Source organism: Suillus bovinus, assembly GCF_016758785.1.
Source record: "Suillus bovinus strain UH-Sbo-P2 chromosome Unknown EDB93scaffold_2, whole genome shotgun sequence".
Lineage (NCBI taxonomy): Eukaryota > Fungi > Basidiomycota > Agaricomycetes > Boletales > Suillaceae > Suillus > Suillus bovinus.
This window is the reverse complement of record NW_024542058.1, coordinates 514,457-540,365: the sequence shown is the minus strand read 5'-3', so window position 1 is coordinate 540,365 and position 25,909 is coordinate 514,457. Positions and strand designations below refer to the sequence as shown.

At 48.4% G+C, this 25,909-nt stretch overlaps 11 protein-coding genes across 11 annotated transcripts; 5 read left to right on the top strand and 6 right to left on the bottom strand.

Moving 5' to 3' along the window:
• Nucleotides 1–92: 92 nt before the first annotated feature.
• Nucleotides 93–1,637, bottom strand: EDB93DRAFT_284305 (WD40-repeat-containing domain protein). The gene is made up of 7 exons (XM_041455965.1): nucleotides 1,523–1,637; nucleotides 1,451–1,469; nucleotides 1,231–1,392; nucleotides 953–1,174; nucleotides 654–895; nucleotides 313–596; nucleotides 93–254 (listed from the first exon to the last, which is right to left on the bottom strand). The coding sequence occupies exons 1-7, from the start codon at nucleotides 1,523–1,525 to the stop codon at nucleotides 128–130; spliced, it is 1,059 nt and encodes a 352-aa protein (XP_041313115.1). The 5' UTR covers nucleotides 1,526–1,637; the 3' UTR covers nucleotides 93–127.
• Nucleotides 1,638–2,477: 840 nt separating this feature from the next.
• On the top strand, nucleotides 2,478–3,771 carry EDB93DRAFT_283778 (Triosephosphate isomerase). Its single transcript, XM_041455960.1, has 6 exons — nucleotides 2,478–2,690; nucleotides 2,743–2,866; nucleotides 2,922–2,965; nucleotides 3,013–3,211; nucleotides 3,267–3,454; nucleotides 3,505–3,771. Exons 1-6 carry the CDS (start codon nucleotides 2,579–2,581, stop codon nucleotides 3,591–3,593), a joined length of 756 nt encoding a protein of 251 aa, XP_041313114.1. The 5' UTR covers nucleotides 2,478–2,578; the 3' UTR covers nucleotides 3,594–3,771.
• Nucleotides 3,772–3,933: 162 nt separating this feature from the next.
• On the top strand, nucleotides 3,934–4,286 carry EDB93DRAFT_1075375 (ribosomal protein S27-domain-containing protein; the record flags this gene model as incomplete). The annotated part of the gene is made up of 3 exons (XM_041445160.1): nucleotides 3,934–4,045; nucleotides 4,103–4,213; nucleotides 4,261–4,286. Coding segments are annotated over 3 exons (249 nt in total), but the record flags the coding sequence as incomplete, so codon positions are not given.
• Nucleotides 4,287–4,551: 265 nt separating this feature from the next.
• EDB93DRAFT_283913 (vesicular-fusion protein SEC17) lies at nucleotides 4,552–5,890 on the bottom strand. The gene is made up of 4 exons (XM_041455961.1): nucleotides 5,543–5,890; nucleotides 5,312–5,492; nucleotides 5,090–5,264; nucleotides 4,552–5,041 (listed from the first exon to the last, which is right to left on the bottom strand). The coding sequence occupies exons 1-4, from the start codon at nucleotides 5,814–5,816 to the stop codon at nucleotides 4,805–4,807; spliced, it is 867 nt and encodes a 288-aa protein (XP_041313112.1). The 5' UTR covers nucleotides 5,817–5,890; the 3' UTR covers nucleotides 4,552–4,804.
• A 38-nt stretch (nucleotides 5,891–5,928) lies between these two features.
• On the bottom strand, nucleotides 5,929–7,738 carry EDB93DRAFT_1115362 (uncharacterized protein). Its single transcript, XM_041448283.1, has 2 exons — nucleotides 7,350–7,738; nucleotides 5,929–7,287 (listed from the first exon to the last, which is right to left on the bottom strand). The coding sequence occupies exons 1-2, from the start codon at nucleotides 7,612–7,614 to the stop codon at nucleotides 6,236–6,238; spliced, it is 1,317 nt and encodes a 438-aa protein (XP_041313111.1). The 5' UTR covers nucleotides 7,615–7,738; the 3' UTR covers nucleotides 5,929–6,235.
• A 1,159-nt stretch (nucleotides 7,739–8,897) lies between these two features.
• Nucleotides 8,898–10,010, bottom strand: EDB93DRAFT_1115354 (uncharacterized protein). Its single transcript, XM_041448282.1, has 2 exons — nucleotides 9,760–10,010; nucleotides 8,898–9,662 (listed from the first exon to the last, which is right to left on the bottom strand). Exons 1-2 carry the CDS (start codon nucleotides 9,827–9,829, stop codon nucleotides 9,130–9,132), a joined length of 603 nt encoding a protein of 200 aa, XP_041313110.1. The 5' UTR covers nucleotides 9,830–10,010; the 3' UTR covers nucleotides 8,898–9,129.
• Nucleotides 10,011–10,261: 251 nt separating this feature from the next.
• EDB93DRAFT_1115351 (serine-tRNA ligase) lies at nucleotides 10,262–12,542 on the top strand. Its single transcript, XM_041448281.1, has 8 exons — nucleotides 10,262–10,554; nucleotides 10,667–10,737; nucleotides 10,790–10,951; nucleotides 11,009–11,132; nucleotides 11,188–11,381; nucleotides 11,437–11,866; nucleotides 11,924–12,063; nucleotides 12,125–12,542. The coding sequence occupies exons 1-8, from the start codon at nucleotides 10,419–10,421 to the stop codon at nucleotides 12,224–12,226; spliced, it is 1,359 nt and encodes a 452-aa protein (XP_041313109.1). The 5' UTR covers nucleotides 10,262–10,418; the 3' UTR covers nucleotides 12,227–12,542.
• Nucleotides 12,543–12,737: 195 nt separating this feature from the next.
• Nucleotides 12,738–15,142, bottom strand: EDB93DRAFT_1115345 (uncharacterized protein). Its single transcript, XM_041448280.1, has 9 exons — nucleotides 14,744–15,142; nucleotides 14,476–14,693; nucleotides 14,353–14,421; nucleotides 13,925–14,295; nucleotides 13,855–13,872; nucleotides 13,631–13,804; nucleotides 13,484–13,573; nucleotides 13,381–13,431; nucleotides 12,738–13,330 (listed from the first exon to the last, which is right to left on the bottom strand). The coding sequence occupies exons 1-9, from the start codon at nucleotides 14,920–14,922 to the stop codon at nucleotides 13,016–13,018; spliced, it is 1,485 nt and encodes a 494-aa protein (XP_041313108.1). The 5' UTR covers nucleotides 14,923–15,142; the 3' UTR covers nucleotides 12,738–13,015.
• Nucleotides 15,143–15,181: 39 nt separating this feature from the next.
• EDB93DRAFT_1115342 (uncharacterized protein) lies at nucleotides 15,182–17,736 on the top strand. The gene is made up of 4 exons (XM_041448279.1): nucleotides 15,182–15,441; nucleotides 15,494–16,891; nucleotides 16,942–17,086; nucleotides 17,137–17,736. The coding sequence occupies exons 1-4, from the start codon at nucleotides 15,370–15,372 to the stop codon at nucleotides 17,640–17,642; spliced, it is 2,121 nt and encodes a 706-aa protein (XP_041313107.1). The 5' UTR covers nucleotides 15,182–15,369; the 3' UTR covers nucleotides 17,643–17,736.
• A 1,517-nt stretch (nucleotides 17,737–19,253) lies between these two features.
• Nucleotides 19,254–22,352, top strand: EDB93DRAFT_1318387 (uncharacterized protein; the record flags this gene model as incomplete). The annotated part of the gene is made up of 6 exons (XM_041454861.1): nucleotides 19,254–19,287; nucleotides 19,308–20,545; nucleotides 20,570–20,599; nucleotides 20,627–20,744; nucleotides 20,838–21,423; nucleotides 21,486–22,352. The coding sequence occupies 6 exons, from the start codon at nucleotides 19,254–19,256 to the stop codon at nucleotides 21,961–21,963; spliced, it is 2,484 nt and encodes an 827-aa protein (XP_041313106.1). The 3' UTR covers nucleotides 21,964–22,352.
• On the bottom strand, nucleotides 22,170–25,810 carry EDB93DRAFT_1245174 (uncharacterized protein; the record flags this gene model as incomplete). The annotated part of the gene is made up of 6 exons (XM_041452288.1): nucleotides 22,170–22,352; nucleotides 22,409–22,676; nucleotides 22,728–23,574; nucleotides 23,623–24,737; nucleotides 24,787–25,051; nucleotides 25,105–25,810. The coding sequence occupies 6 exons, from the start codon at nucleotides 25,808–25,810 to the stop codon at nucleotides 22,170–22,172; spliced, it is 3,384 nt and encodes a 1,127-aa protein (XP_041313105.1).
• Between the last annotated feature and the right edge of the window lie 99 nt (nucleotides 25,811–25,909).

The following is a 25,909-nucleotide window of genomic DNA, read 5'->3' as shown; positions in this document are numbered from 1 at the left end:
TCGCACTCGCCCTTCGAGCTGCGATACAACATGATGCACGGTGCATACATCATCTAATCTCGAATCACTTCGGATACACGTCATGAAAGCGTGGAAGGTCACGTGTCATGAATAATAGGATACGTGTTCAATCCTCAAGCTGAAGGTCCCCATACGGCTTTGCTCTGAAGTAGGACTCCTCGAAGTGATGGACACGTATAAAACCATCTTCTCCGCCAGAAGCATAGCTCGTGCCAGCCGGATGAACAGCGATCCTGGCGGTCAAATCATCAATCAAAATCACTGAAAAGAAATAAAACTAGGGGAACTGACGTGTTGATGGGTCCAAAATGACCTTTTACTCTACCAACCTCTTCCTCGAAGACCTTGTGCCAGAAGCGGGTCTCAAATTTGCCCTGTCGCAGAGACGTAGTCGTGACCTGCATTGCTTCCTGACCACCACCTACTAGAACCTGTACACGTATCCGTTTTATGAGCAAGATAAAAAAGATGAATGATCGACCTACGTATGGTTTGTTGGGTGTTAGTGCTGCACTGTTCAAAGGTGTCTCTGTTGCAAAAGTTTTGAGTACTCGAAGAGTTTTTGTGTCGTGTATCTAGGCAAGTAGCATTTATGATCAAAATGCCCAAATCACCGGTAGCTAGAGACTCACCCGAGCAGTTTTGTCTTTGCTACTTGTTACGAAGTAACTGCGATCGGCAGACAATTGCAGATCGGTGACGACATCCATGTGTGCACGCTCATTATTAAGAACTTCTGTCCCGGTGACAACATCAAAAAGAGCGACTTTTCCAGACTCGTGGCCGGTTATGATCAGGTTTGGTGTATAGGTGAACGCGCAAACGGTAGCCTTGGACCCTATAGGACTGAACATATGTTCTGGTTCCAGTGATTCTGGAGGGGCAGTGGTGTATCAGGAGTGATCAAGAGGAGTATCTCCATCTTACTCACGAGTCGTTCCATCTCCATCACGATTTAGCTTGAACACTCGTATGACACATTGATGGCCCATGCGTTGCTCAGTGATGCAAACGACACGCTCGTCATCATCACTGAATGCCACACGCTTCACGGCCGTCGGGAACTCCCAAACGTATAGACATTTGCCATCGGATACGTTCCACAGACGTAGCTCGTTGTCGGCAGATCCAGAGACAAGAAATCTTGATTGTGCTATCAGATATTGGTCAAGATCAGTAGCACCATTAAGGAAGAAAAAAAGTCCTTACAATCGACGTCGATTGTCCATACTGTGCCATTGTGGCCATCGTATGTACCTAGGCGTTCACCATTGTGTGAGAACCAAACGTTGATGATATGGTCCTTCGAGCATGAGAACAGTAAGTCCCCTTCTAAATTGAACTTGATTTGAGTGAGTGATCGTTCGTGACCTGCGAGATAGAAGGTTAGATCACGGTTGAAGCTTTGAAGGTGCTATGGATTGATTGCCTTGCAATAGAATTGGCCTCTATGACGGAGCAATCAGTATGCAAAAAAAAATCAGGCCTATGCATGTCCAACCATTATTCAATATCTCGACAGCACGTCGAGCTGTTAATCAACGAAACTGTATTCGCTTGTGCGAGAGTCGGAAGAGAAAAGATTTCGAGTGGTTTACGACTGCCGCATTTGGAAGTTTCGCAAAGTTGTTCTCATTATTATTGCAACTATTCTGCGGACGCGATGCATCTGCCAGCAGCAAGTTAATCGTAGCACATCGACCAGGACAGAGTTCAAGACAAGAACTATCATATGCGTTGAGCGAAGTTCGTGTGGATGACTTATCAATACTAGAAACCCTTCTTACTTATCGTATCCCCAACTACTCCGATGACTTGGCTTACTAGAGTAGCAGGCCTGGTGACTTGAGGGAGAAAAAGATCTGATAACGTGGGTGCATGCACGCTAACGTCCTTACTGCCAGGCTCATACCCACCACCACCACTACTACTTCGAGGGTGGAGGCGAACTACAGTAGAATATTGAGTGATCACGTAACTTTCAAACCCAGCGCAACTGGCAGACAACATTTGTAAACATTGCCAGCCACAGCGGCACGGCGGGTCCTGACTCCTCATCGACATCATCGATATGCTAGTTGCAGGACTGTGGAAGGTTTTGGATGGACGGATGGATAGACTCTTCGGAGCTACACTCTGCTGCGTACTGAGTGCGTACATCGGCGGTAGTCTCGGTGAACTCGCAGACATTCGACAATGTTTACAAACAAATCATGGACGAGACGATTCGTACGTCGGATGACTTGAGTGAGTGGTTTGATGCAGTACAGGAACATATTTTTTATTGAGATCAACAGGAGCAGTAGAGTTAGTGTTGGTAGTAGATAAATAATGATCTTTGATCGATTTATCGCAACGGAGATGCGGCCAAGTTTCTCTTTCGGTTCGTTTTGGCACAGTCCCTCGCTCAATGTGGTTCGATGGAGACTTATACCAATCAGAAAGATCGTTCAACGATAGACCCCTGCCACTCCTGATCAAGGACCTGCCAACGCCGCTGTCACGCTGTCCTCTGTCTGTCTTTTCCCTTCCACCATACACCTCGATTTTATTCAATATGCCTCGTCAATTCTTCGTCGGCGGAAATTTCAAGATGAACCCCAGTTCGCGGGACCAAACGAAGTCTATCATCAATATCCTGAACTCTGCTGATCTAGACAGCACAACTGGCGCGTATTCTAATCTATTCACCAGATCTTCAGCTTACAGATATTGCTGCAGAGATCGTCATTGCGCCTCCGTCACTTTATCTTATGGACGTCAAAGAAACGGTGCGATCGGAAATACAGGTCTCTGCTCAAAACTGCCACCACAAAGATTCAGGAGCATTCACTGGCGAAATCAGGCGAGTTGACAGAACGCCCTAGTTGGCTCAATTTTGAACTTTCTTCCATCATTAGTCCTGTGCAACTCGTCGACGCCAATATCCCCTGGGTGATTCTAGGTGAGTGATTTATAAACTTTTATAGATGTCGGCTGAACTTCTTCCAGGCCACTCTGAACGCCGAACCCACTTCGGCGAAACATCTGAGTTCATTGCCCAGAAGACTAAGGCTGCTTTAAAAGCAACGTTGAAAGTCATACTTTGTGTCGGCGAAACCCTTGAGGAGCGTGAAGCAGGGAAAACTGCAGCAGTGGTTCAGAAGCAGTTGCAGGCCGTCGTCGATGTGCTGCAGGAGAGTGACTGGAGGTGCGAATCTGGACAGTCGTGCCGTGTTGTGCCATGCTCACAGATAATCTCGCAGCGGCATTGTGATCGCATACGAACCTGTATGGGCGATTGGTACAGGGAGAGTTGCCACATCCTTCCAAGCTGAGGAGGCTCAGCTGGACATCCGCACGTACATCTCTCAGAGTGTGTCTCCGTCTGTAGCAGAGAATACCAGGATCATCTATGGCGGTAGTGTTACCGCTGCAAACAGCAAAGAACTATGTACGTCTACGGAACAAGATCGAAAAGGATATGCTGACTCTCCCTTTCAGCTACTCAACCCGACGTGGATGGTTTCCTTGTCGGAGGAGCTTCATTGAAGCCAGAGTTCGTCAATATCATCAACTCGAGATTGACTTAGAGGGTGTGATGTCTTGGCAGTGTACGATACCGTTTGATATCCAAATGAACTCGCCGAATATGTACTTGCTTCTACACGATCGTATGATCATGAGGTGTTTTAACCGATCGCACGCGAGGCTCTTGGTGTCTGTCATAGTGCGGGTAATTCCGAGAGCTCATTCAGTCTCCGCTCAAACCTTAAGTCCCTACTAGGCATATCATCAAGTTTTCTATCATTTTGGTCAGCGTATTGCTCGAGCCATTCAGCAACTCTTACAAACAAAAACACTAACAGCTCATCAAAATGGTATGCTGCACGTTTGTTCTTCTTGTCCGAAATCCTCACAGATTTTGGTCAGACTCTTGCTGTCGATTTATTGAACCCCTCTGCAGAACAGGAACGCAAGCAGCACAAACTCAAGCGTCTCGTGCAATCCCCCAACTCTTATTTCATGGACGTAAAATGCCCAGGTGCGTACCGTTGCTCCAGACCCGACACCACTGATCTTACCCGGTTATTTGTTACAGGATGCTTTGCTATCACCACTGTATTCTCTCATGCACAATCAGTAGTCCTTTGCGGCTCATGTGCAAGTGTCCTATGCCAACCTACGGGTGGTAAGGCAAGACTCACGGAGGGTGTGTTATCCAACGACGTCGTTTTGTGATATACTAATCTTTTGCAGGTTGCTCATTCCGCCGGAAGAACTAGATACTCTTCATCTATCACTGGGTGTAGCCGGCGAGTATTTGTAGTATGAAGCCTACTCAGAATGAAGGATTAACACATTCCCAATCGGCTTTCGCATGTAGGTACTTCCGAATCAACACTAGTAGACGAGCCGCGCTCGTTGTGGCTTTGGCTCCCGTTGTGTACTGTGTCCCGGTGTCTCTGATATCTTATATTTTATATTTTCTCTCATCCCTCCATCTGCTCATCTTCCAGGCTGCCTTTCAGTCTTTGAGTCTTGTGTGGTTGTGCCCGCGATCTCCCTTTCGATCGTGGTGCTCCATGGCTGCGCATGGCAAAGACAATGCGTCATAACACGTGCCACGATGTGGACGAATACATGTATATAACTTGAAGCAGGTTGTGGTACAGTAGTCCGCAAGTTCGTCCCGTGCATGATGTACATGGCAATATATTCGGCCCAATCTAACCTATTAATGTGGATGTGAACCGTCCGACGTACGTATAGATGATACAGGTGAGACGTGAAGGGTATTCCATCAGAGAATATCCACATCGTCCTTGAGTGACCTCTTGATCTTCAACAGTATTCCTGTCTTCCAATTATCCAACTTCGTTACCTGATCATACTCGAACACTGCTGTCGTAAAGGCTTGTTCATCGCCCTCCATTACGAGGGCACACATGTCTGCTAGGAACTTGCATTCCCGAGTTGAGGTGAATGTAACATCTTTCGACTTGAACACTTCAATGTCTCGCTGCGCTTTCCCAACATCCTAGAACATGATCAAAAATTGAGTGGGTCACATCAACGCGAAACATACTTTCATGGCAAGCGCACAAAGGCCCGAACGCAACCAGTAATCTTTCACGCTATACTTTGTCAAGTTCGACTTCAGCGCATAATTCGCAACCATCTCATAAAGTTGTATAGCTCCTTTGTAATCTTCTACTTCAGCACAGAGGTCCGCGGCATCCTTACGACATGCGCTAGCCGTTCTGTCAAAAAGTGAGCTACTGTCCTGCCCTGTGAAAACTGTACATACGCAGCAGCATCCTCCTGGTCATACCACTCAGCGGCTCGCTGGAAGCTCTCGCATGCCTTCGCGATGTTATTCAATTCGTGTTGATAGATCTGACCAATCTCCTTCTCTCTGTCTGCTGCCTGGCGGAACCTGCCCGACTTGGTGAGATGCATGATCGTGCAGCCTAAAGCCTGAATCGCCACTGCAGAGACAGATCAGTATCAGCTGCATCAACAGTGCGGAGAGACATGCATTGAGGGTCATCTTTCTTGTATGCCTTGGCAGCATTCCACCAAGCATTTGCTGCATCGTTGACTTCGTTGCACTTTTCTCTGCATTCTGCTTCTCTTGCAAATGAGTCGCCAGCCGCCTTGAATTGCTTCTCGAGCCGGAAAGAGTTGGCAGCTTGTTGGTATAGATCCCCGGCCTCCTCCCATTTGGTTGATGAAGAAGAGAACCATCCAGTGGAAGAATTTGATTTCTTATCAGCTTTCTCGAGAAGAATCTCTGCTGGTGATTTGGGCATGGTGGTTGTGGAGGGTAAGGTCACTCTGAATCATCGGGAGGCGCATTTGGGGTTGGATCGCCTACAGGTTGCGGTGCTTACATAAGTTCAAGTACAGCCTGAAGGAATCACATTGTCGTCAGGCATCTCGTACTGCAAATGATCATGATGCTGCCATGCGCTGCTAAATACTTGGATTTCTAGGTACCCTCTTTTCGTAAACCGTAAGTATTCGTAAAGTGCTAAATATTTGTAAAATGATGAGTATTCATGAAGTGCTACAGGTTCGAACCAGGTCTTTAGGCCCAATCTTGATCCTCGGAATGTGATGGGAGAAATGATCATATAGTACTGTACGGTAAAAATCGCTTTGCTCATTTTAATTTGAGAATGTAATATACGGATACGGATCCTTCATGATAAGTTGTTCAAGAGTCGACTCAACTGCTCCTCCCGACTACCACCAGGGCAACGATGAACAGCAGCATAATAACAATTCCACTCACAGCAGCAGCCACCCTACACCGTCTAATCCATGGACTCCTCGCCATCAAAAAAGGGCCACGAGGATGCACTGAATGTATCCCTCGTGAATGCGATGGTGGCATTAAGCTCTGCACCGATGGCGCCACGAAGGGATAGCCATGGTGCAACGGCTGCATCTTGAATGAATCAATGGTCTGTGCACTCTTACCCGTCCACAAGGGTATCATGCTGCTGCCCCTGCTATAGCTATTATTATTCTTGGCTTTCACCAACCATCCACCAATGAGCCAACACCATGGTGCGATAAACCCAAGCCAGAACAGTATCTGAGCGGTGTCGGATTTCTCAGCATGCTTAGCCCATTTCTCGTTGGCCTGGCGCGCGCTAGAGCATTCTGTGTGTGAGCCGAAATACAGCTCTGACTCTGCAAAGCGACGGTCGATGAACGAAGATGACATCGATTGAACAGAATCACGCTGGCTTGGAGTATCGAGCCCACTGTGATTGGCCCGGTGATCTACATTGGGCTGTGGTATTGAGTATGAGGGTGGATATGTTGAGGTTCGTGATGAAGGACGGGGAAGTAAGGGTGTTTGTGTTGCTGGAGGTAGTGAAGGCAGCTGGGAAATTCCTTTTTGACGCTCGGGGGAATTCTTAGAAGACTCCGCAGTTCGGCTTGATGGGAGTTCTTGATCATCTAAAGGTTCATGATCTGGTTCCAAAAGCATAGCAGAGTACCTGCTCTCCCGCATTGCACCAGCTGACCGAGCTGTGACGAAGCTCTCGCGTTTCGTCGATGCATCATCGAGAATAGCATCAGTGATATCCTGGGACAAAATTGTATCTGAGGGGAGAGGTCCAGGAAACGCTGGGCGTAGATCGAGAGGAGGAATGACAGGCGGTGTTGCAGATAACGAGTTGCCAGACTGGTGTGTCCTCGTCGATGACATGCTTATGGTCCTGTTCAGCGGACGGGAGAGAAAATTTGAAAATACTGGCGATGAACCTGTTTAAATAGATGAGTCACGAACTATATTCCAAATTTCGCGCACGAACGTGACGATTCACCAAGCGAATCCTCTCGTCGTCTCACAAACTGCGGAGGTGCAACTGGAGTGGTGGGCGTGGGTATTGGGCGGGCGGAGTACATAGCCACCGCACTGGTTGGGGTCATCATAGATGGACTGATCGGTGTCATCATAGTGCCCGTAGTACCACTCGTTCGAGAACCGGAGCCGTCAGGGCTACTCGGTAACGACACAGTGCGCTTCTCAGGTGACATATAGTCTTGCTCAACAATTGGAGAAAGTGGTTGCCCAAAACACTCCTGCATCGGCACTCGTAATGAATGCGAGCTCTTGGAGGATTGTAAGGATCGCGTGCGTGTGACATTTGCTGGTGGTGCAGTGGGTGGTGGTGGTGGGAAGTGATGAGGCAGAAGATCTGGTGAGGATGATACGGCACGAGCAACCGAAGTTCCTCCAGCCCCTCCGAGCCAGGAAACTTGCGAAGGGGTTTTAGGTGATTCGAGGCTGCTCTGGGAAGATGATGCCGGTGTATGATTTTGCCAGTATGGGTAAGGGTGTGTTGGCACGCGTAGCCCAGGTGGTAGCGGGCGCTTAGGGTTTGAAGGCGTAGTCGGAAGGGAGGAGGTACTGTCAAGGGCTTGGGAGCCCTGGCTCTCCCCAGGAGGACGGTGAACTTCGGTTTGGATATGCACCTGAAGTTGCGGGTCAGCGTCTTGCTGACGTTGTTTACCCTTGCTATTTGATTCCGAGCCCATGAAGCGAAACATAGTGGGGAAGAAGATGAGAGATAGAAGACTGGGTTGGATGAGTGGTGACAAAAGCCTTTCTTGTGGATACCTAGCGTGCGATCAATGGCGTGGAAGGGTGGTAAGGGTACTGAAAGATCAATGGGGGTAAGTACGTGTAATGTGTAAGTGTAAGGAAACCTCGGACACATGAAACCAGTGCCAGGTATAAGTACCGTGGACGGGCAGGCATGCAGGAGAAGCTCGTTGTGAAAGGTGAGGATGCCACGAAAAAGGGGGGCGTAAGAAGCACGATATTACTATCGATGCTCGTAGAATGAAATCGATTGGCCATAGAGAGTAGGCGGCTGGCTGTTCTGATTATCATATGAGGCTGACGAGCGCAAGAAAAGGCGTGTATGCCTCACACATAACATGAGGCGAGTACTTGCTATATCGGCTAGTCAACAGATATTAATGGAGTCAAACCGTTGTGGACCGCTGTTTGCAAGTTCAAGTTGGTAGTTTTCTACATAATTCCAGCCACTGCATCGGACGAGTCAGATTACAAGCAGCAGTATGAAAATAAACTTTACCTGGAAAGCCGGAATATGTGTGCATTCCAGTAGCTTGTTAAGCGGATAGTACATGAGGGATGTGAATGAAAGAGTAAACGAGCCGCGTGCAGGTCTGACTCCTCGTGGTTGCTTTTCAGCCGCCTGCGCATGACTAGTGATGCGCATGATTTCGACAGGAGAAAACTAAATATATGGGAATCGTCCTTCTAGTCTGTTTGGCTTGCCACATGATGAGATGTAGAGAGATGCATGAGGCCATCGCAGTTAAACAGGTGGCTGTACACGTTGAGTCCCGAATAGATGGATATATTTGGCAAACAACAGGAATTAGCAGTACGTATAAACAGTGTCGGGTGAGTATCGTAAATCGTTAGTATAACCCTCTTCTGCACCAGCCAGCGTGCAATCCATCCTGCATCCACATATTCATCAACAACTAGATCTATGCACCGAAGACGTACTCATGTTCTCGATAATTAGAGTAATGGAAACTGCAAAAGCAAGGGTAGGGTCCGCGTCATGCATCGGTCTCTGTGACGGCTGGGGTATCATCGGCAGTAGAAGTATCTTCTGTGATAGGTGCATCCTCGACGGCTGAGGTAGAAAGTGTCTTGGCATCATCCTTTGAATCATCCTCAGGCTGCCCCTCATCCAAAATTACCTTAAACGAAGAAGCTACCGAATCCGCATCCGAGTCATCTTGGGGATCTTTCTTATCAACCTCCTCCTCCGGAACCGTAGCTGCTTCTTCTGTTGATGTTACATCCAGTTGAGGGGTTCTACCAGGAGAATCTGGAAGCGGGACTTCCTCAGGGCCGCAGGATGAATCCAACTTTTTCTCATCTAATTCCACATCCTTCACCCCTTGCGTCACTGATTTAACATCCTCCCCCTCCTTATCCGAGACTGCTGGTATCGGAGGGTTGCTACCTTCAACCTGCGTGGAGTCCCCCCTTAGTTTCTTGATACTCGTAGAAGCAGTGTCATCATCGGCATCCTCAACGAAGCTGAAGCACCTCTTCCGGCCTATCGTGGGTGCATTGGACGTTGCTGAATATCAGATCAATCAATTAAAACAGTAATAGAAGAGTGGGTCGGTTCCAAAAGATAGTCAGATCACCATGTTGGGATGTGAAATACAACTTACCATCGTCTCTCCAGGGCCGATCTGGGCGCGGCAGAAATGAAGTTGAAACACGACGTATGAACTTGAACATCGATATGGCACGTGTTAAGCGAAATGACAGAGGTATGAAAGATGAACAGATGAACAGCAAAAGATATAAACTGGGGCAAGCGAAGGTTATTATCGATACACTGATGCTCAGCTAGTTGGGTGGCCGATGTACTACTACGTACACCAGAAACCAGATTTACAACACTTCAACGAACACGAACGGTTAAGGATCTTCTATTGACATTTGTTTGGTCGTATGGTTTTTGTTCTAAATTTTTATTTCCGCGAGTCGACATCGAGATTTCAAGGTCATGCAAGCGATGAGGAAGTCGCTGATCATGATTCGTTCAGAGGTTCATACAGTGACGACTCGATAATGCACTGGCTGGTTTCGATGGCAGTGATATCCTGCTTACGTAACGTGATCATGACTCGAATGATGATTCAAAGGACTATTGGAGGAAGAGATTAAAGGATAGCGAAACATCTTGATTCGTGACACTACACCAATCGACATACTAGCTGATACCCTTGATCTCGAGCATTAGCTATCTCCCTCTTTAATCACATCGATCCTCATTGCAGCGGTCCAGAAGCTTAATCAACACTAGAAGAGAAATATCACCACCATGACGCTTGACGTGACTAGTTTCATAGACAACAAAGGAGGGAATGCCGAGGAAATTCGTGAATCGCAGCGGAAGCGAGGAGAGTCGGTAGAGCTGGTCGATCAGGTCATAGACATGTACGCGGAGTGGGTGAAGAGTGAGTTTTGATTGCTTTTCATGATCGGCAAGCCAAATCGCCCTCTCAAAAGAGCGATCTTGAGAGCTCTCTGTCTTTGAATATAGAACCCACGAGCTGATTGCATTTTAAGTGGATTTTGAGGCGAACGGCCTCAGCAAGCAGGTCAACGCGGTGCAAAAGGAGATCGCAGCCAAGAAGAAGGTTGTTCTTGACGCTCATCTGCTTACTTGCCTGAATTTATGATCTCTTATAGGCCAAACAACCAGCAGATGACCTTGTCGCTTCCAAGAAAGAGCTAGATGCGAAGGTTGACGCGAAACGGAAAGAGACTCGCGAGTTCGAGTTCGAGATGCGGAAGAAAGCTTCTACAGTAGGAAATCTCGTGGCGAAGGATGTCCCAGTCAGCTTGACCGAGGTGAGCATCCGAGTTATGTCTTCCTAGCCAAACTGAGAAACTGAGACAACGTTTTAGGATGACAATGTGACGCTCCGAACCTGGCATCCAGATGGGCCTAATGGTCAAGTAGAAAAGAAGACGGATATCATGCCTCATCATGAAGTTTTGCTCAGGCTAGACGCAATGGACCTTGATCGAGGTTTGATTATCGTTGCATTCGTATTCTATAACTGGTATTGAAACCAATACGCCAGGTGCCAAGGTCGCAGGTCACCGCGGCTACTTCCTCACAAATGACGGTGTCGATCTCAACCAAGCCCTCATCACATATGCCCTTGACTTCCTCCGCAGCAAAGGATACAAAAAAGTTCAACCGCCATTCCTTGTTAATAAAGATGTTATGGCAAAGACTGCGCAGCTTGACCAGTTCGACGAGGAATTGTACAAGGCATGACGAATTTGGTGGGTAGCACAGTTCAAAGCTAATCGATATCGTCGTACAGGTTATTGCTAATGACGATGAAAAATATCTCATCGCGACCTCGGAACAGCCCATATCGGCATTCCACCAAGACGAATGGTTCGAAGACCCCAAAACTCAGCTTCCCATACACTACGCTGGATACTCGACATGTTTCCGTAAAGAAGCTGGCTCGGCTGGACGTGATATGTGGGGCATTTTCCGTGTGCATCAGTTTGAGAAGGTCGAGCAATTCGTGATCACCGCTCCAGAAGAGAGCTGGAATGCATTCGATACCATGCTGAAGAATAGTGAAGCGTTCTATCAGAGCCTGGGTCTCTCTTACCGTGTGGTGGCGATCGTTAGTGGCGCATTGAACCTCGCAGCATCGAAAAAATGTGATCTGGAGGCGTGGTTCCCATTCCAAGGTGCATACAAAGAACTTGTTTCTTGCTCGAATTGCACGGATTATCGTAAGTTTCATTCTTGTCCGTAAGCTTCTCGTTGACGGAAATTCGGCGATACTACAGAGAGCAGGCGACTAGAGGTCCGTTGTGGTCTTAAAGTGAAGGACCAACAGCGGAAGGTCTACGTCCACATGCTGAACGGAACGATGTGCGCTACAGAACGCGCATTGTGCTGTTTGGTCGAGAATTACCAGACACCGGATGTATGCTCTTCTTTCTTTTTACGACGCAATGGATTGATGCTAATACTGCATCTACTCTCAGGGTCTCGTTATACCTGAGGTACTCAGGCCATATATGCAGGGACGGGACTTCCTACCATGGGTGAAGGAGCTACCGAAGAACTTGCAGAGAAAGCAAGGATAGATGCCTTTGGTACAAGGTTACATAAACACCTTGGTCCCAAGACCTTCTAGGTTTGACTACGAGAAATCAATCAAACGTGTATCACCCGAAATTTTTTATTGAGGTATTAAACGGCAAGTTTTATCTATATTTCCTATATATCGTCTAAAAGTCACGCATGTACGATAAGTGGGGCGTCATGGCATGGGGTACATATGCATGCAATCTCATTGATCAAAGGATGATTATGGCTAGAAAGCACTCACCTCTCAGTGCAACTGTGTCGCAAATGAATAGTGGTAATTCATTTACCAAGTCAAGCGCCCGTCTCGAGATTTTTCGGCACACTGAACAATGGAAATGAGGTGGAATTCGACAGCGTCCGTCGCAAGTATTCATCTCCAGCAATTCTTCACTACATAAAATCTCGCAGCGGTCGAACGCATTCTTGGCCGTGAGTTTACCACCTGAGTGCTTGCTGACGAAATTAATCATGATCATGTTCGGTCACACGCACTAGTACAATATGTACCTATTTCATGCTGCAGCATAGTTCAGGTGTTGTTTATCTGTCAGATTCTTGGTGTGCTTGTTGCCGATCACAGGAAATTGTCTCGCACCCCGTCAAGATTATAAAGTCAGCCCGTCTAAAATAAAAACACAATGCGCCGGCAGAGGTGAATGGTTTTGACATATATAGGTACGCTGTTTTCTGCTAATGCATCATCATTTCTTGGAGTCGGGGACTGGCGTTTCCCAGCACCGCTACAATGTAGAGCTAGTGAACGCAATGCACTGTTGTCACACCATCTATTTGGACGAACCCTCCTGCAGTTGCCTTTCTGCCTTTACCCACTCAGCAACAGCACCGCCTTCACCTTCAGTTACCCAACTGTCCCACAGGTCTACGATCTTCTCTTTCAGAATCTCCATCTTCTCTTGTTCATTGCCTTGATCTGTCCCAAGGGCGCAAAAATCGTATATCGTGCTTGTGGTACGTTCCGCTTGACGTGCTACGAATTGAGTGAACGGGAGGCGGACGCCCTGATATGCTTTCAGCGCGGCAGGCACGTTATCCAATGTTGTGATTGGGTGGGCAAGAAGGCGTCCAAGCACAAACGCGTCCTTGATAAAAAGAGAAGAATTTTCGCGGTCTGCTGAATGAACGTGCACACCTCAATTGCTTGACCAGCTCCAGCGGCAAGGTGGGGCGTCATCGCATGGGCCTATATGCACGAACTCGTCAAATGATTATTGTGCTAACAAGGAGAAACGTACTGCATCGCCCATCAGCGCAACTCTGTCGGAAGTGAATAGCGGCAATTTATTTACCACATGAAGCGCCCATCTCGAGGGATTTTCCAAACACTGCGAAAAATAATCGTCAGTCGAGAACAACATGACCAACTCAACCCAAAAAATCACATTCAGAAGGTGCTTAACATCGGGTTCGAAGTCCTGATATGCTTCCAAAACTTCTTCTAGAGACACAGCTGAAACCCAATCGCCCTCAAAAGGCATGCCAATTTTCTGTTCATCAGAGACATATGCCACGACATTGATCCGCGTTCCTTGCGAAATAGGATATGATACGACATGCTTTGTAATATTCGTCAGAAAACAGGGATTAGTTGATTGTGATAAATTACCTTTCCCTTCCCACAAAACTGCCAAATGAAAGTTATTCATGGCGATCGTGACCGCTTTCATAGGACGTACTGTCATGAAACCCTTCAAAGCTACGTTATGTGGATCCAATTTCGAAAGCTTCTCCGCTGGAAAGGTGCCGCGATAGACAAGCGTTCCGGTCCAAGATGGATCGCTGTAGTGTCTTATCTTGCTTGGGTCTATGACGTCTGGGCCTATCGTTTCGAAAAGTGTCTTCCGCACTGCGGAATGGATGCCGTCTGCCCCTACTAACACGTCGGTGGTCGATGTACTATCATCAGCAAAGTAGAGGGCGAGTGATCCTGATGACTGCTTTTCATATTTGGTGAGTTTTTTATTAAAATGGATAGTGCATGACGACGGGATGCTTTGCTTAAGAATGTCGACGAGCTCCTGCCGATGCATAACGAACCCTGGTTTAACTGTGACAGGCTTTGTCATCTTTCTGCCCCCAGTTCAAAATGATGGAGTTCACAGACCAGTTTTGGAGATATATTGAAACCACTCAAAACCACCATTTGGGACGTTGGATTTCCTCAATCTCCGACCTATCAAAACGAATCAAGTTCAACGCAGTTGCAAAACAAGTTCTCTAAACAGACCATGACCATGATTGGAGGAAGGGGGCATTGCCGAAACACGAGAGATTTTTTCACACAAGCTGAGTTCCGCTAAAACCTCTGTTGTGCGCTGCGAGACTATGATCCCAGCCCCAGCAGTTGTAATAGCATCACGGACTTCATATAAGTCTATGTGGATATCGCGCCCTGCAAACTTCCCTATCGTGATAGCGAGAACTAGCCCTCCTATGCCTGCACCACTGGAGGGCAAGTTCAGTCTGCGTCCAGTCCGAGAGGTTATCCAGCTCACCAGATTGCTACTCGAAACTTGGGAGGGTCGGATGAGAGCGACATTGAAGATACCTCTGACAGTTGAATCTGAGTAGCACAATGCGGCTGCGTCACGTAAGTAGCTCCATTAATACTTCGACACCGGAGAAGCAGTGACCATTCCTGTGATTGCCGTTGATCGCACCACTGAGGAGTCATATCGAGCTTCTATACTGTAAGTCATAGGCAGCAACCGCGTCAGAGAACCCATGAGTGTTTGATTCCTTTAGCCTGAGGGTTGGTTGCAGGGCCTTGACTGTCACTGGCATGTAAGGCCAGTTGTTGTTGCCTTGTATGGGTTACAAACCCGAACAGAATTGTAGAATGTATCACTGCAGGATTTAATACCTTGTCGATTAGTCAAGAGGTACCCGGCCACCCCTTACCACTCGGGTCCTGAATTTACTAGTGTTTGTCTCTTTGTTTTTAATGCTCCAGTTACTAAGGCCGCTCGATGGATCTTACGCACCCATATCAGACACGAGGCTTGTGGGGTGTTGACCATTTCATCATGATTATGATAACGGTCCAGAAGCTAAGCGCTAAACATCGACAAACCTCCACCTGTCCCCTGCTGAAGCCCATCACACTACACCTACCCCTCCGATGGCATTTGCAAGCTTGCAGCTCACTCCAGACGAAACAAAAGCACTCAAGTCTCTGCCAGCGCCAATACAAGTTGGATCTCTTATCATACAACAATTCGTTCCATCACTAATATGCGCTCAAGATTGCTGCAAAAAAGGCTCTACAGGGATCCATCAGCGATCTGGCAAGACTGGTTGATTTCATTACGCTCCCAAGGACTTCCCGATGCTGTTGCTTGGTGCCCATCTTTCACGCGATCCTTCATTCGGTTCAAGTACCAACCTACATCAATCCCAAGACTATCCCTACCATCACGCGCGCGAAGTGGGCTCTCATGGGATTGGTCAAAATTAGCACGGTTGCCTCTCAAGCTACTGGTGTCAAGGAAGACGCTGTGACAAAGTATATTGTGAGGAGGTGGAGCGATACATATCCGTGGATGTGGTTCTTCGCCCATAATTGCCTCCCTCCTCCTTACGATGTCTCAGTTACTCCTCCGCGCCCCGATGTTTGCAGTGTGTCCGACGCTGTACAATTATGCATCAGTCCACTCTCATTGATCTGCACCAAATCGGAGGAAGGGCGTCACTTGCTCCGTTCTTCTGTTTCTGTCCAGCAATTTGCCGCGCGGTTATGGATATTGGTTGGAAACCTTAGGGGAGATGTACTCCCAGGCCATCGTGGAGCTTCAACGGATGCCCTTATTTCTAAGATCCGGGCGTCTTTTGCGCTAACAAACTATGTGTGCGTATCTGAATCCGAAGATCCAGCCAAAGTCACCCTTCCGTTATCGAATTTTATACATGCTGCCGGAGGGGTGAAGCCCGTTGTCTTCACCCTTCTCAGATACATCCGTCGGATCATCAGAGATGCCACTGCTGTAGAAGAACCTCGATCGTGGACGCCAGGCGATCCGAGCGTCAAATTACTTCATCTCTATACTGTTGGTCTCAAATATTCCTTTCTGTTTATCCAGACCATCAGTCGCCAAGACGCTTCGTGCCGCGCGCAGCTTATCCGCCAAGGTTCGATTCGCATAGTGGTGGATGCGATCACTCAGATCTTGCCGAGGATCTTGGTGCAGGCAAACGAGGAGATAGATCTTCATCCACAGATGGGACTCGCGGGTAGGCAGGAAGTTTTGTGGTCGGGGTACTCGTACATTGCATCCGCTATTCGCGATGCAGATGACGGAATAACATGTGTATGCCAAGCAATCGATGCTGGCCTCATTCAAACGTTGGAGAAGGGGGTTGTTTGCCCGCCTCACGTCAACCGTCGCGATCACCCACCGCGTGGCCGCATGGGTGACATAGAGTTGCTCTTCCTTCTCGCCACATTTTTCGTATACCACAGGGTCGTTCAATCTATCTTCCGACACTGGTTTCGCATGCAAAATGATCCGGTGGAAAAACGAGATATACGCGACGAAGGGTTGGGGCTTGCTCTCGAAGTCGTCCTGACATCTACTATCAATGCTATGGACTATCGCAGTGTAGAACCTATAAACTTCCATGAATACAGGTGCAGTGGTCCAGGAGTACGCTGATGATCTATAGTTCCATCATGTAGATGCTGATCGTGTGCTAGTGTCCGGTGTGCACATGGGATTTTGTCAACAAAAAGCGTCGGTGCTCAGGGTGCTTGGTATCAATCTATTGCTCGGAGAAATGCCAAAGGACTGCTTGGCGCAATGGACACAGGAAATGGTGTCAAGTTCTGAGGTGTACCGTTGGTGGGTCCCTTCGGTCCTTGTCTCATGCTTCTCAATCGAATCACCAACAGGGCCGTGGGGCTCACGCGATATCCGTAATAGTCTTCAAGTCATTGCAGGCTTCGAAAATAATCAGATTTCTGGAATGGCCAAAGACGTGGAAAAGCGCGTCCGTGAAGCACAGCGGCAGTTCCCTGCATTCAGCGATAGACTCGTGCTTCTGTTGGACATGACTGTGTATACGCCGGGGATCCACGTGCTCCCCGTGCACAAGCTAGAGCAATTCCCTGGAGATGACCCTATATGGCCAGAGGTCGCTGACGAAATTCGCGCACGAAGCGACTCCCCACCGAAAGGATATATGTTTTCGGTGGTCAAGGTCCACTTGGGGAAATCGAAGTTCACGTTGTTCAGCCCGAGCATAGCGTTGCGTATGGCATTTGAGGGCCAGTATTTTTCGGATAACGAAGCGCATGAATCTGTAGATGAAGATGAAATCGATTATCCGAAATCGCCAGGCAACCAGGACTTGGATTATGATTCAGAGTCATCGAATGATAAGTGCTACGATGTTTGACGGTTCTTGTGATATATCTTTAGTGGCCTTCGTTGACTATGCATACCCTTGCTTTACTCTGTACAGGACATGCGCAATACCAATCTTGTGGGTTCATGGTGGAATCGATCGATCTGCACTTCACTTGGTTCTAGACATTGTGTCCGGGTGACATCCGTTGAGCCTCTATTACTGTCACGGTGGGCCTAGAGCCATCCAATCTGCAGAACTGCAGGTAGACTTGTATGCGTATGAGGTGGAGTCAGTAGTGCTGGACAAGAGAAGTAGAAATCCTCAAATCCTGCATCGCTGGCGGACTTTTGAATACAAAATCATTATTTTGCTGCTTAGCCTGACGACCATGTCGACGCCACGCTAAATACTGACGAAACTTCTTGTATTGGAGAAAGTTCCACCGGCCGTTGGGCACATTGCTGATGTGGGGTGTACCGAGCTTTGATGCTGCATACAAGTAATTGCGTTCTTGTAATAGTCAATGGTCTTGCATTCAATTTCAACGAGTCGGCGTCTGGGTTGTGGTGAAAGGCCAATCCACCAATCGGAGTCCGCCCCGACTAAGAAACTCATACCTGAGTTTAACAGTAACATGTATCGACGATCAACTCATTCCGACTTTGGTGTGTTCAGAGCTTGTGTCATTTCAGGTGACCAGTACTCGATGCAGCAAAAGTACGGTATATTAGAAACGGGCGTTCCTTCTCATATCCGAATCGTTCGCTGAGTACCGCGACGAGCAGCGTGGCATTACAACAAATGGGCCGATGATCACTGCGTTAATTCTTCAAAGAGTGCGTTATAAACTTGACTCTATACATAGGAACTGACAATGCTCTTGGCGGGTGAAGTACGTGTTTCGTCCGTCTAATACGCAAACTTGTTCTTTGATTGTTTGCAGGCTTGTGAAGCTGAATCGAGTACTCCGACGTAGTATCTTTGAACTATACTACGTTTATCTATAGAGTGAAGTTTGTTGTACTGACAAGGCTGTGGCCACAATCAAAGAAGCGCCTCTAGCTAGGCTGTCATGCTTCCATAAGTGATTCTGTTTTGAACGATTTGGACTGATGCACAGTCCAGACTTGCTGTATACACGAGGTGCGCGGCCCTCTAATTCAGGCCCTGTTTCTTTCTATCATGTCGTGCCAGTATCATCTCCAAGGTCGTTGTCGTTACGGAGCAAAGTGCAGGTTTATTCACGAGATCCAGGCAAGCTTTTGTCCAGAAATTCGGAGTATGTACTGAAGCTTGGTCATTACAGGGTGACGCATTAGCACGCACTCAGCATGTAGAGGGTGCTGAGTTAAGTCGCACTACTGTCGACCGCCCATTCGATCATAAGGGTCGTCGTCAGCATAACGGCCAACAGAATCGCCAGCCCAGGGCGGCTCAGCCACAGGTGCAGCGCACCGTGTCTCAGGGGCCTGCCTCGGAGAATCCCGGTCGTAGTACGTCTAGGCGAAGTTCCAAGGGTAGCACAGTGTGTCGCGATTGGAAGACCGGGAAGTGCACAAAGGGCACTAAATGCCGGTTTCTGCATAGTATCGAAGTACGTGAATCTTTCGCGTGCCTGTCTTCCCGTATTTAGCTTGGGATATCAGGAGCATCTTGAAGATGTTGTTCCCCAACAAATTGAAACAGAAGAAAAGTTAACCGAGGCTCGTGCAGTCGAGATTGCCAGAGTTCGTGCGGCGGAGACCAGTGCTCGTGCAGCCGAGATTGCCAAAGAAGCTGCTGCGAAGACGGTCCAGAACGTTGTGCTTGGGTCCATCGTAACCTTCAGTGCGGGCCTCGAATTATCTCATCTAATCACCGGATTCGAGTGCTGCACCTTGCGTATTGCGAATCTGCCTCACAATGTGCAGGAAGATGAAATCAATGCGCTACTCACAGACCGCGGTCTTGATCGAGGGCGCTTCCACCTCGTCGGCATCAAGCCCATGCCAGGTGGTGGAAAGCTTAGTGCTGAAATCATCACGGACGCTGAGTCTGGGAAAGCACTATCGCTTGACCTCAGTGGCCTCGAGTTTAGGGACGAGGTTCTAACTCTCGAAGTATCAGGCTACAACAGTCCCGGAAGTATGTCCGCGGCGACTGAACGTGACAGTAATATCCTTGCGATATCCTGGCGTGCCCCATCCGTGCGCTATGTTGCAGAGTACCCTGTTACAGTGAATGCTACTGCGAAAGTGCAGGAACTTAACCGCAAGATGTGCTCTGGACGGCGGGTCAAAGTTGAGGTCAATACCATGCCACCTGGTCGCTTCGTGCCAACATTCCGCGACAACTCAGTCAAGATTAGTTTCCTTCCCCCAACCGTCTCTGACGAAGAAGTTCGAGCATTTTCTGGTTCAGATGTTGTCAGACGGTTGACGACGAAGGGTGGACTTTCCAGCGAAGACGTCGGTCACATTACTGCCACATTGCGGGATGATATCGAACGCATCTCTCCTGGAACCCTAAAGTCGCTAGAGCCGTTGCTGCCTACTCCAAGCATTGAGGGTGTCGTTCAGGTCCATGCGCGGTTTTCTTCGTGGGAGGACGCGGACGCGGTGCATTCCCGTCTCCTTAACCATCGCATCGGGAACTTATCCTTCTGGTTCCGACTCCCGAGTCCCACACAGTACTTGATCACTATCTCTATTGAGCAGTTTCGCGCACAAAAGTCTTTGTGGGATGCCTTGATCGGCGGCATCAAAGACAAGCGTGCGTGTATGCTGCATGTTCATGAGCAGGGCGCCGTTGTCCGGATGCGCTTGTCTGGTTCCAAGAAAGAGGCCATTGGCGCACTCAAAGTTAGAGCAGAAAGCCTGATCGCAGGAGAGAAGTTGGAAGGGTGGCACATGACGCTCGGATATTCAAACAACAAATTTTTGCGTTCGGTTTTGGACGACACAGGAGCACTCGTTCGTGCAGATTGGAGACGACAGGTTTTGAAAGTTTATGGAGAGTCAAAAGCTGTTGATACAGGCTCGTGAGCTGATCAGGGACAAGCTGGAGCAGCTCTCGTCCCTCGAGTATACCAAAGTACTCGCGAAGCAGTCCGTTCGATTTTTCCTCGCACGTGGAATCCCAGAGCTGAAAGAAACTTTTGGCGAAGACAATGTCAAGTTTGTCATATCTGCACGGAGAATAACGATCTCTGGTGGCGAGGAAGCTCGACACTGCCCTTGAGCGCTTGATTCAAAGCTCGCTTAGTGGACCAGCAGATTGTCCCAGACCCGTCAGGACAGCAGTCCTGCCCGATCTGCTATGACACCATATCATCCCCGCTTCGTCTTGGTTGCGGGCACGTCTACTGTTCTCCTTGCATACGTCATTTCTTGACATCCGCTTTGGAATCTGGTCAGTTTCCGCTCACATGCATGGGTGATGAGACCCAGTGTAAAGTGCCCATTCCTATTCCCACTATCCAACAATTCCTCCCTCAAACTTCCTTCACCCGCCTGCTGGAAGTAGCATTTCATGCGTATATATCTCGACGTCCACAGGAATTCAAATATTGCAAGACACCAGACTGCAATCAGATCTACCGTTCCACCGACCCCAGCACTACGGTCGCAGGCCAATGCCCTTCATGTTTCTCAAGCATATGCACATCGTGCCATGATGACGTCCATGACGGCATGAACTGTGCCGAAAGCAAGCGGCAGGCCGGACGCGTTGCTGAGGAGCGAGAAACGGAAGCATGGCTGGCAGCTCATAATGGGCGCGTGAAGAAATGCCCGACTTGTCAAGCACTGATCGAGAAAGTAGATGGCTGCAATCATATGACTTGCACGCTGTAAGTTAATTCCAGACGTGCTATGCTTCTGTTTTGCATTTCATTGATTCGCCCGAGTACAGGTGCAAAAGCCATATTTGCTGGCAGTGCATGGGCGTCTTTTCTGATGAAACCATTTATGGGCACATGAATAGGGATCATGGCACGATCTACGATGAGAATCCTGTCAATGAGCCTGTCGATGTACAGGAACAGCAGTGGCTGTTGCGATTGGCAGTGCAGCAACGTCAGCGGCAGGAGGAGCTGCATGACTGGCGGGCTGTGCAGGCGCAATTGGAAGAGCGGCAAAGGAGGGAGGCCGAGGTCGCGGCGAGAGGGGAGGCAGCGGTTGCGGTAATGGCGAGGCGAGAAGCATTAAGACGTGAGGAAGCGAGATTAGAAGACGCGAGGCGACTAGCAGAGGCAAGGAGAGACGAAGCCAGACAACGTGCTGTTTTGCAAGACCAACATTACCAACAAATGCGACAAAGACACGTTGAGAGAGCAAGAGCCCAAGCACAGCAAGAGGAACGTCCGAGCTGGGGTTGCACTATCATGTAGCGCGTGTCGTCAAATACATGGAAGGAAGCTGTCTATTCAGGATGAATATTCTCATTACACAGGACAATGTATATCAGTCAACAAACAGTTACAAGTACAGATACATGATGTGGATATGATTTTAAAATAAATATGCAAAGTCGAGTGCAAAGACAAACAAGATCGTCGATTTCCACTCGATCAAACGAATAACTATAGAGAGCATATTAGTCGACCAGTTCGAAATATGTCCTGAACATGGACTCGTGGCATAATGGTGTGTTGGATATGACGCCGTGCACATGCATGAAGAGGCGGGGAAAACGGCGGGTGAAGTAGGATAGGAAGCCTTCCGGCATTGGACCTAGATGCCGCTTAACATGATCTGGGAGATCTTGATAGTGGTGTTTCTTCAAGTGCACATTAACTTCCGGCAGAAAGGATTTTTGTAAACAGTTCGACTCACTTTATTTCGCAGAGCCCTTAGTAAATCTTGTACAGACTTGCCATCATACTTCCGGTACTTGCCTAGGTTCTCAATGAAAACCTTATCTAATCGTGCATGCCAGTCTTGACCGAGGACATCGAAAGCGCCGGTTTCGAGAATAATCAGGTTTTCGTCGCGGGGATCTCGGCACATGATCTCGAAGCGGTCTGATGCGTCTTGTAAGAAGTTCAAGCGACGCCCTGGGTCCCAGAAAAATGGATGTAGAAGACATGATGTCGTGTCGGGCCTGCACACATAAATTAAAAACCCAGAGACAGAACATGTACGAGAAACATACCTGTTGTAGGCTTCAGGATCTAACATGTTGGTGATTAAATCTACCGCCTCCGAGCCCTCTTCTCCAAACTGCTTCAGGCCATCCAAAGATTTGGTATTTTTTAGAATGTTGACCTCCCGCTCGAACCGATCCCCAAATGGGTGCAATCCGTTAGTGAGGACGTAGTAAAATAGGCATCCCAGCGCAAAAATATCAACAGATTTAGTCAGTCTCGTTGGTTTGCCTGACGTTGACCCATTCACTGCAGTACTGACACTGCCTCGTGATGATTGCGAATGGTCATCACTCATCGAGTCGTCAAGCTTCACTTCCCCCCTGAGAATTTCAGGCGCTCTCCATCCGACAGTGCCCGCAGCCATGGCGCCGTGTGCTGTCGGCAGAAAACTCGTTTGGTCCATTTCGAGCTTCTTACATAGGCCGAAATCCGAGATGAGCATCCTGCGCCCACCATCCCTTCCCGATGCACCCTTCTTCTGTGCAGAAATAAGAATGTTTTGGGGTTTGATGTCGCGATGAACAATCTTAAGTGAGTGCAGGTGTCGAAGCCCGGATGTTATCTGGCGGAGCGCACGCTTTGGGTCGAATGAGTTGGATATCTCGCGGAATTGGTCGGGGCTCTCAATGACGTCTGCGAGGGACGCGGGACAAAGTTCGAGAGCAATGTAGAGGAAATTAGCATGGGCTTCTTGATAGTAGTATCGGATGACATTCGGGTGGTCGTCCGATTCTTGAAGAATATCAACCTCGCGGGAGGCTAGAGTAACAAAGTCTTGCAGGAGGCGCTTAACAGCTACTGCGCGCCCCTGGAGGGAGCCTTTGTATACAACTGTTCCGTGAGATCCAAAACCTTTGGAACGTGTTAACAGATGAGACAGATTTTATTATGAGTACTCACCTAGTATAGTCTCAGATACGACCAGGGAAGATGTAGCGGCCTGCGGCGTTTGAGGTACCACGAGTGTGGGAGAAGGGGTATTCGGGTTGTCTTTGACCACAATCTCAGGAACATGGCCGTTTGCATCCTTGTCATCCTGATCTCCACCCATGCCATTAACGGCTGTCCCTGCGCCCTTTCCTTTCTTGCCCCTGCGCCCACGTCGAGGGCGTTTCTTCGGCGTTGCATTCTCCCTGTCGCTATCCTCCGCCTCTCCAAGATCCAGTGCTGTCGTGCTAGGGGTATCAAATTGTTCAAGTTCTGTGAAGTGATTGAGAGGCTGCGATACGTGAGAAAGGGTGTCGTCTGGTGATAAGTTGATGGTAACCGGCGTGAGTTTTGAGAGAACCGGGGATATCTCCATTGTGTGTATGACAGGGGTATCTGGGTGAGGCAATGCTGGCGCATCTTCATCCGGCTTTCCATCAACGGAACTTGGTATAGACACTGTGGCGGGCGCCATCTGAAGCCTCACGCGGGGAAGCTTTGATCGGAATATAAACCCAATCGCAAAGGCGGTGGCGAGAATTATGGAACCAATGGTAGAAATGGGGGATGCTGGGCCAAGTACCTTCGTATGTGTACCAGAAGTAGTGCCTGACCATGGCATCCAGCCTGGCACAGTCATTGATGCGTTGTCCCTGGGATCTGACAGGGTGGGCATGGCCTCTACGGCATCAATTGGTGGATTTGAGGTCTCGCCAGGAGGTAGCATTGCACCAGGAACACCTGGGAGTTGTTTGTTATTCAAAGACGAATCAAGGTGACGTTTACCCGTGAGGCATTGAGTGTTGCTGGGGTCACGTTCGCATAGCTCCACCATCTTGCGTCGCCGGGTGATACCATCAACAGACTCGATGAGTTTGTGGTTGAATTCAGTGTCACCGAATGCCGTTAGTGGGAAATTATCCACACCCATTACGTAGAGGGACTTTGTCTCTTCGACAAGTCCTACATAAGCTGTATCAATGTCAAGGGAGGAGACATCCGATCCGCGCAAGAAATCGGGACGAGGTTGCAAGAGGACGAATGGATCTGGTTTTTGAGCGCTCGACAGAACATCAAATACAGCCACTCTATATAAAATATTAGAGACATTCTGGAAATACACACAATATTCCTTACATAGGACTATCAAAATGATTTGTCCACATAAACTGCGCTTTCTGCAGGGAGTACGGACCTGCGGAGTCATTTTCATGTGCTTTGAGTGAAACGATTGTGCCAGTGGGTAGGGAGTCAATGTATGTGCTGTCTTGCGTTTTACGGTACGCCGCTTGCAAAACATTGTCCTGGTTATTGGGACCATATATAGAGAAAGACAGATTCTGTATAGGAACCTTCCGACCATTGGGGGAATTTGAGCGGGTGAAGATGGATATTTGGTAGTCTTGCAAGGAGGTCTTGATTAGCTTAATGACTATGAAAGTAATGGACACATACCGGTACGTCCAATGAAAACCTCCGTCGGAATGAACCTCTCGTTGTTTGGCATATAATCTTCAAGTTCGTCCAAGTCAAGCTCTTCTTTGTGGCTGAAATTTTCAAACGGGTCCCAAGGGCACTCAGCATTAATGGCCTTGACTTTCCCGGTTTCCAGTTCTATTGACAACAAGGATGTCTCTTTCTTTCCCACAAAGACCCGTTCATCGTCATCTCGCGCGAATTTAAAAGGTGACATCTCGACAAGCTGTGCCATGGAAAAAGAGAGGCGCTGGAGTTTACTACTGGGGGTCGCCATTACATATATGTCGCCCGACTGTGGTTCGATCATGTACACCTCATGATGAGCGTCATCGTCATCCGTCAAGTCGGAGTCATAGGTGGCATGTTGGGTACGAACAAGCGGTGCAAGACTGGACGGGACCTCGTGCGCAGTATGCGACATGGACCAGATTTTCTGTCCAGAGGTACGGTTGAGTGCGTGGAACCGACCATCTACAGACGCAACGAGAACGATATCGTGTAGGGTTACATCCTCTTTGTCCTCCACAAACGATGGGCTTCTTGAATATTGAGCGCTGACCGCTTTAGTGTCGGCACCGTTAGAGAGGGCGTTGTTGAGACCAGCATGTAGTGTAACTGTCTGTGCAAGACATATGACTGCAAGTAAAACAATTAACGTTGAGAATCGAGATACGGCGGCCATGGGTTTTAAGGGATTTTCTCTCCCCCATTGACCGACACAGATGGGCAAATGATGTTTAGGACACAGGCGCATTCACCCCAGCTCTTAGACTACCGGCTG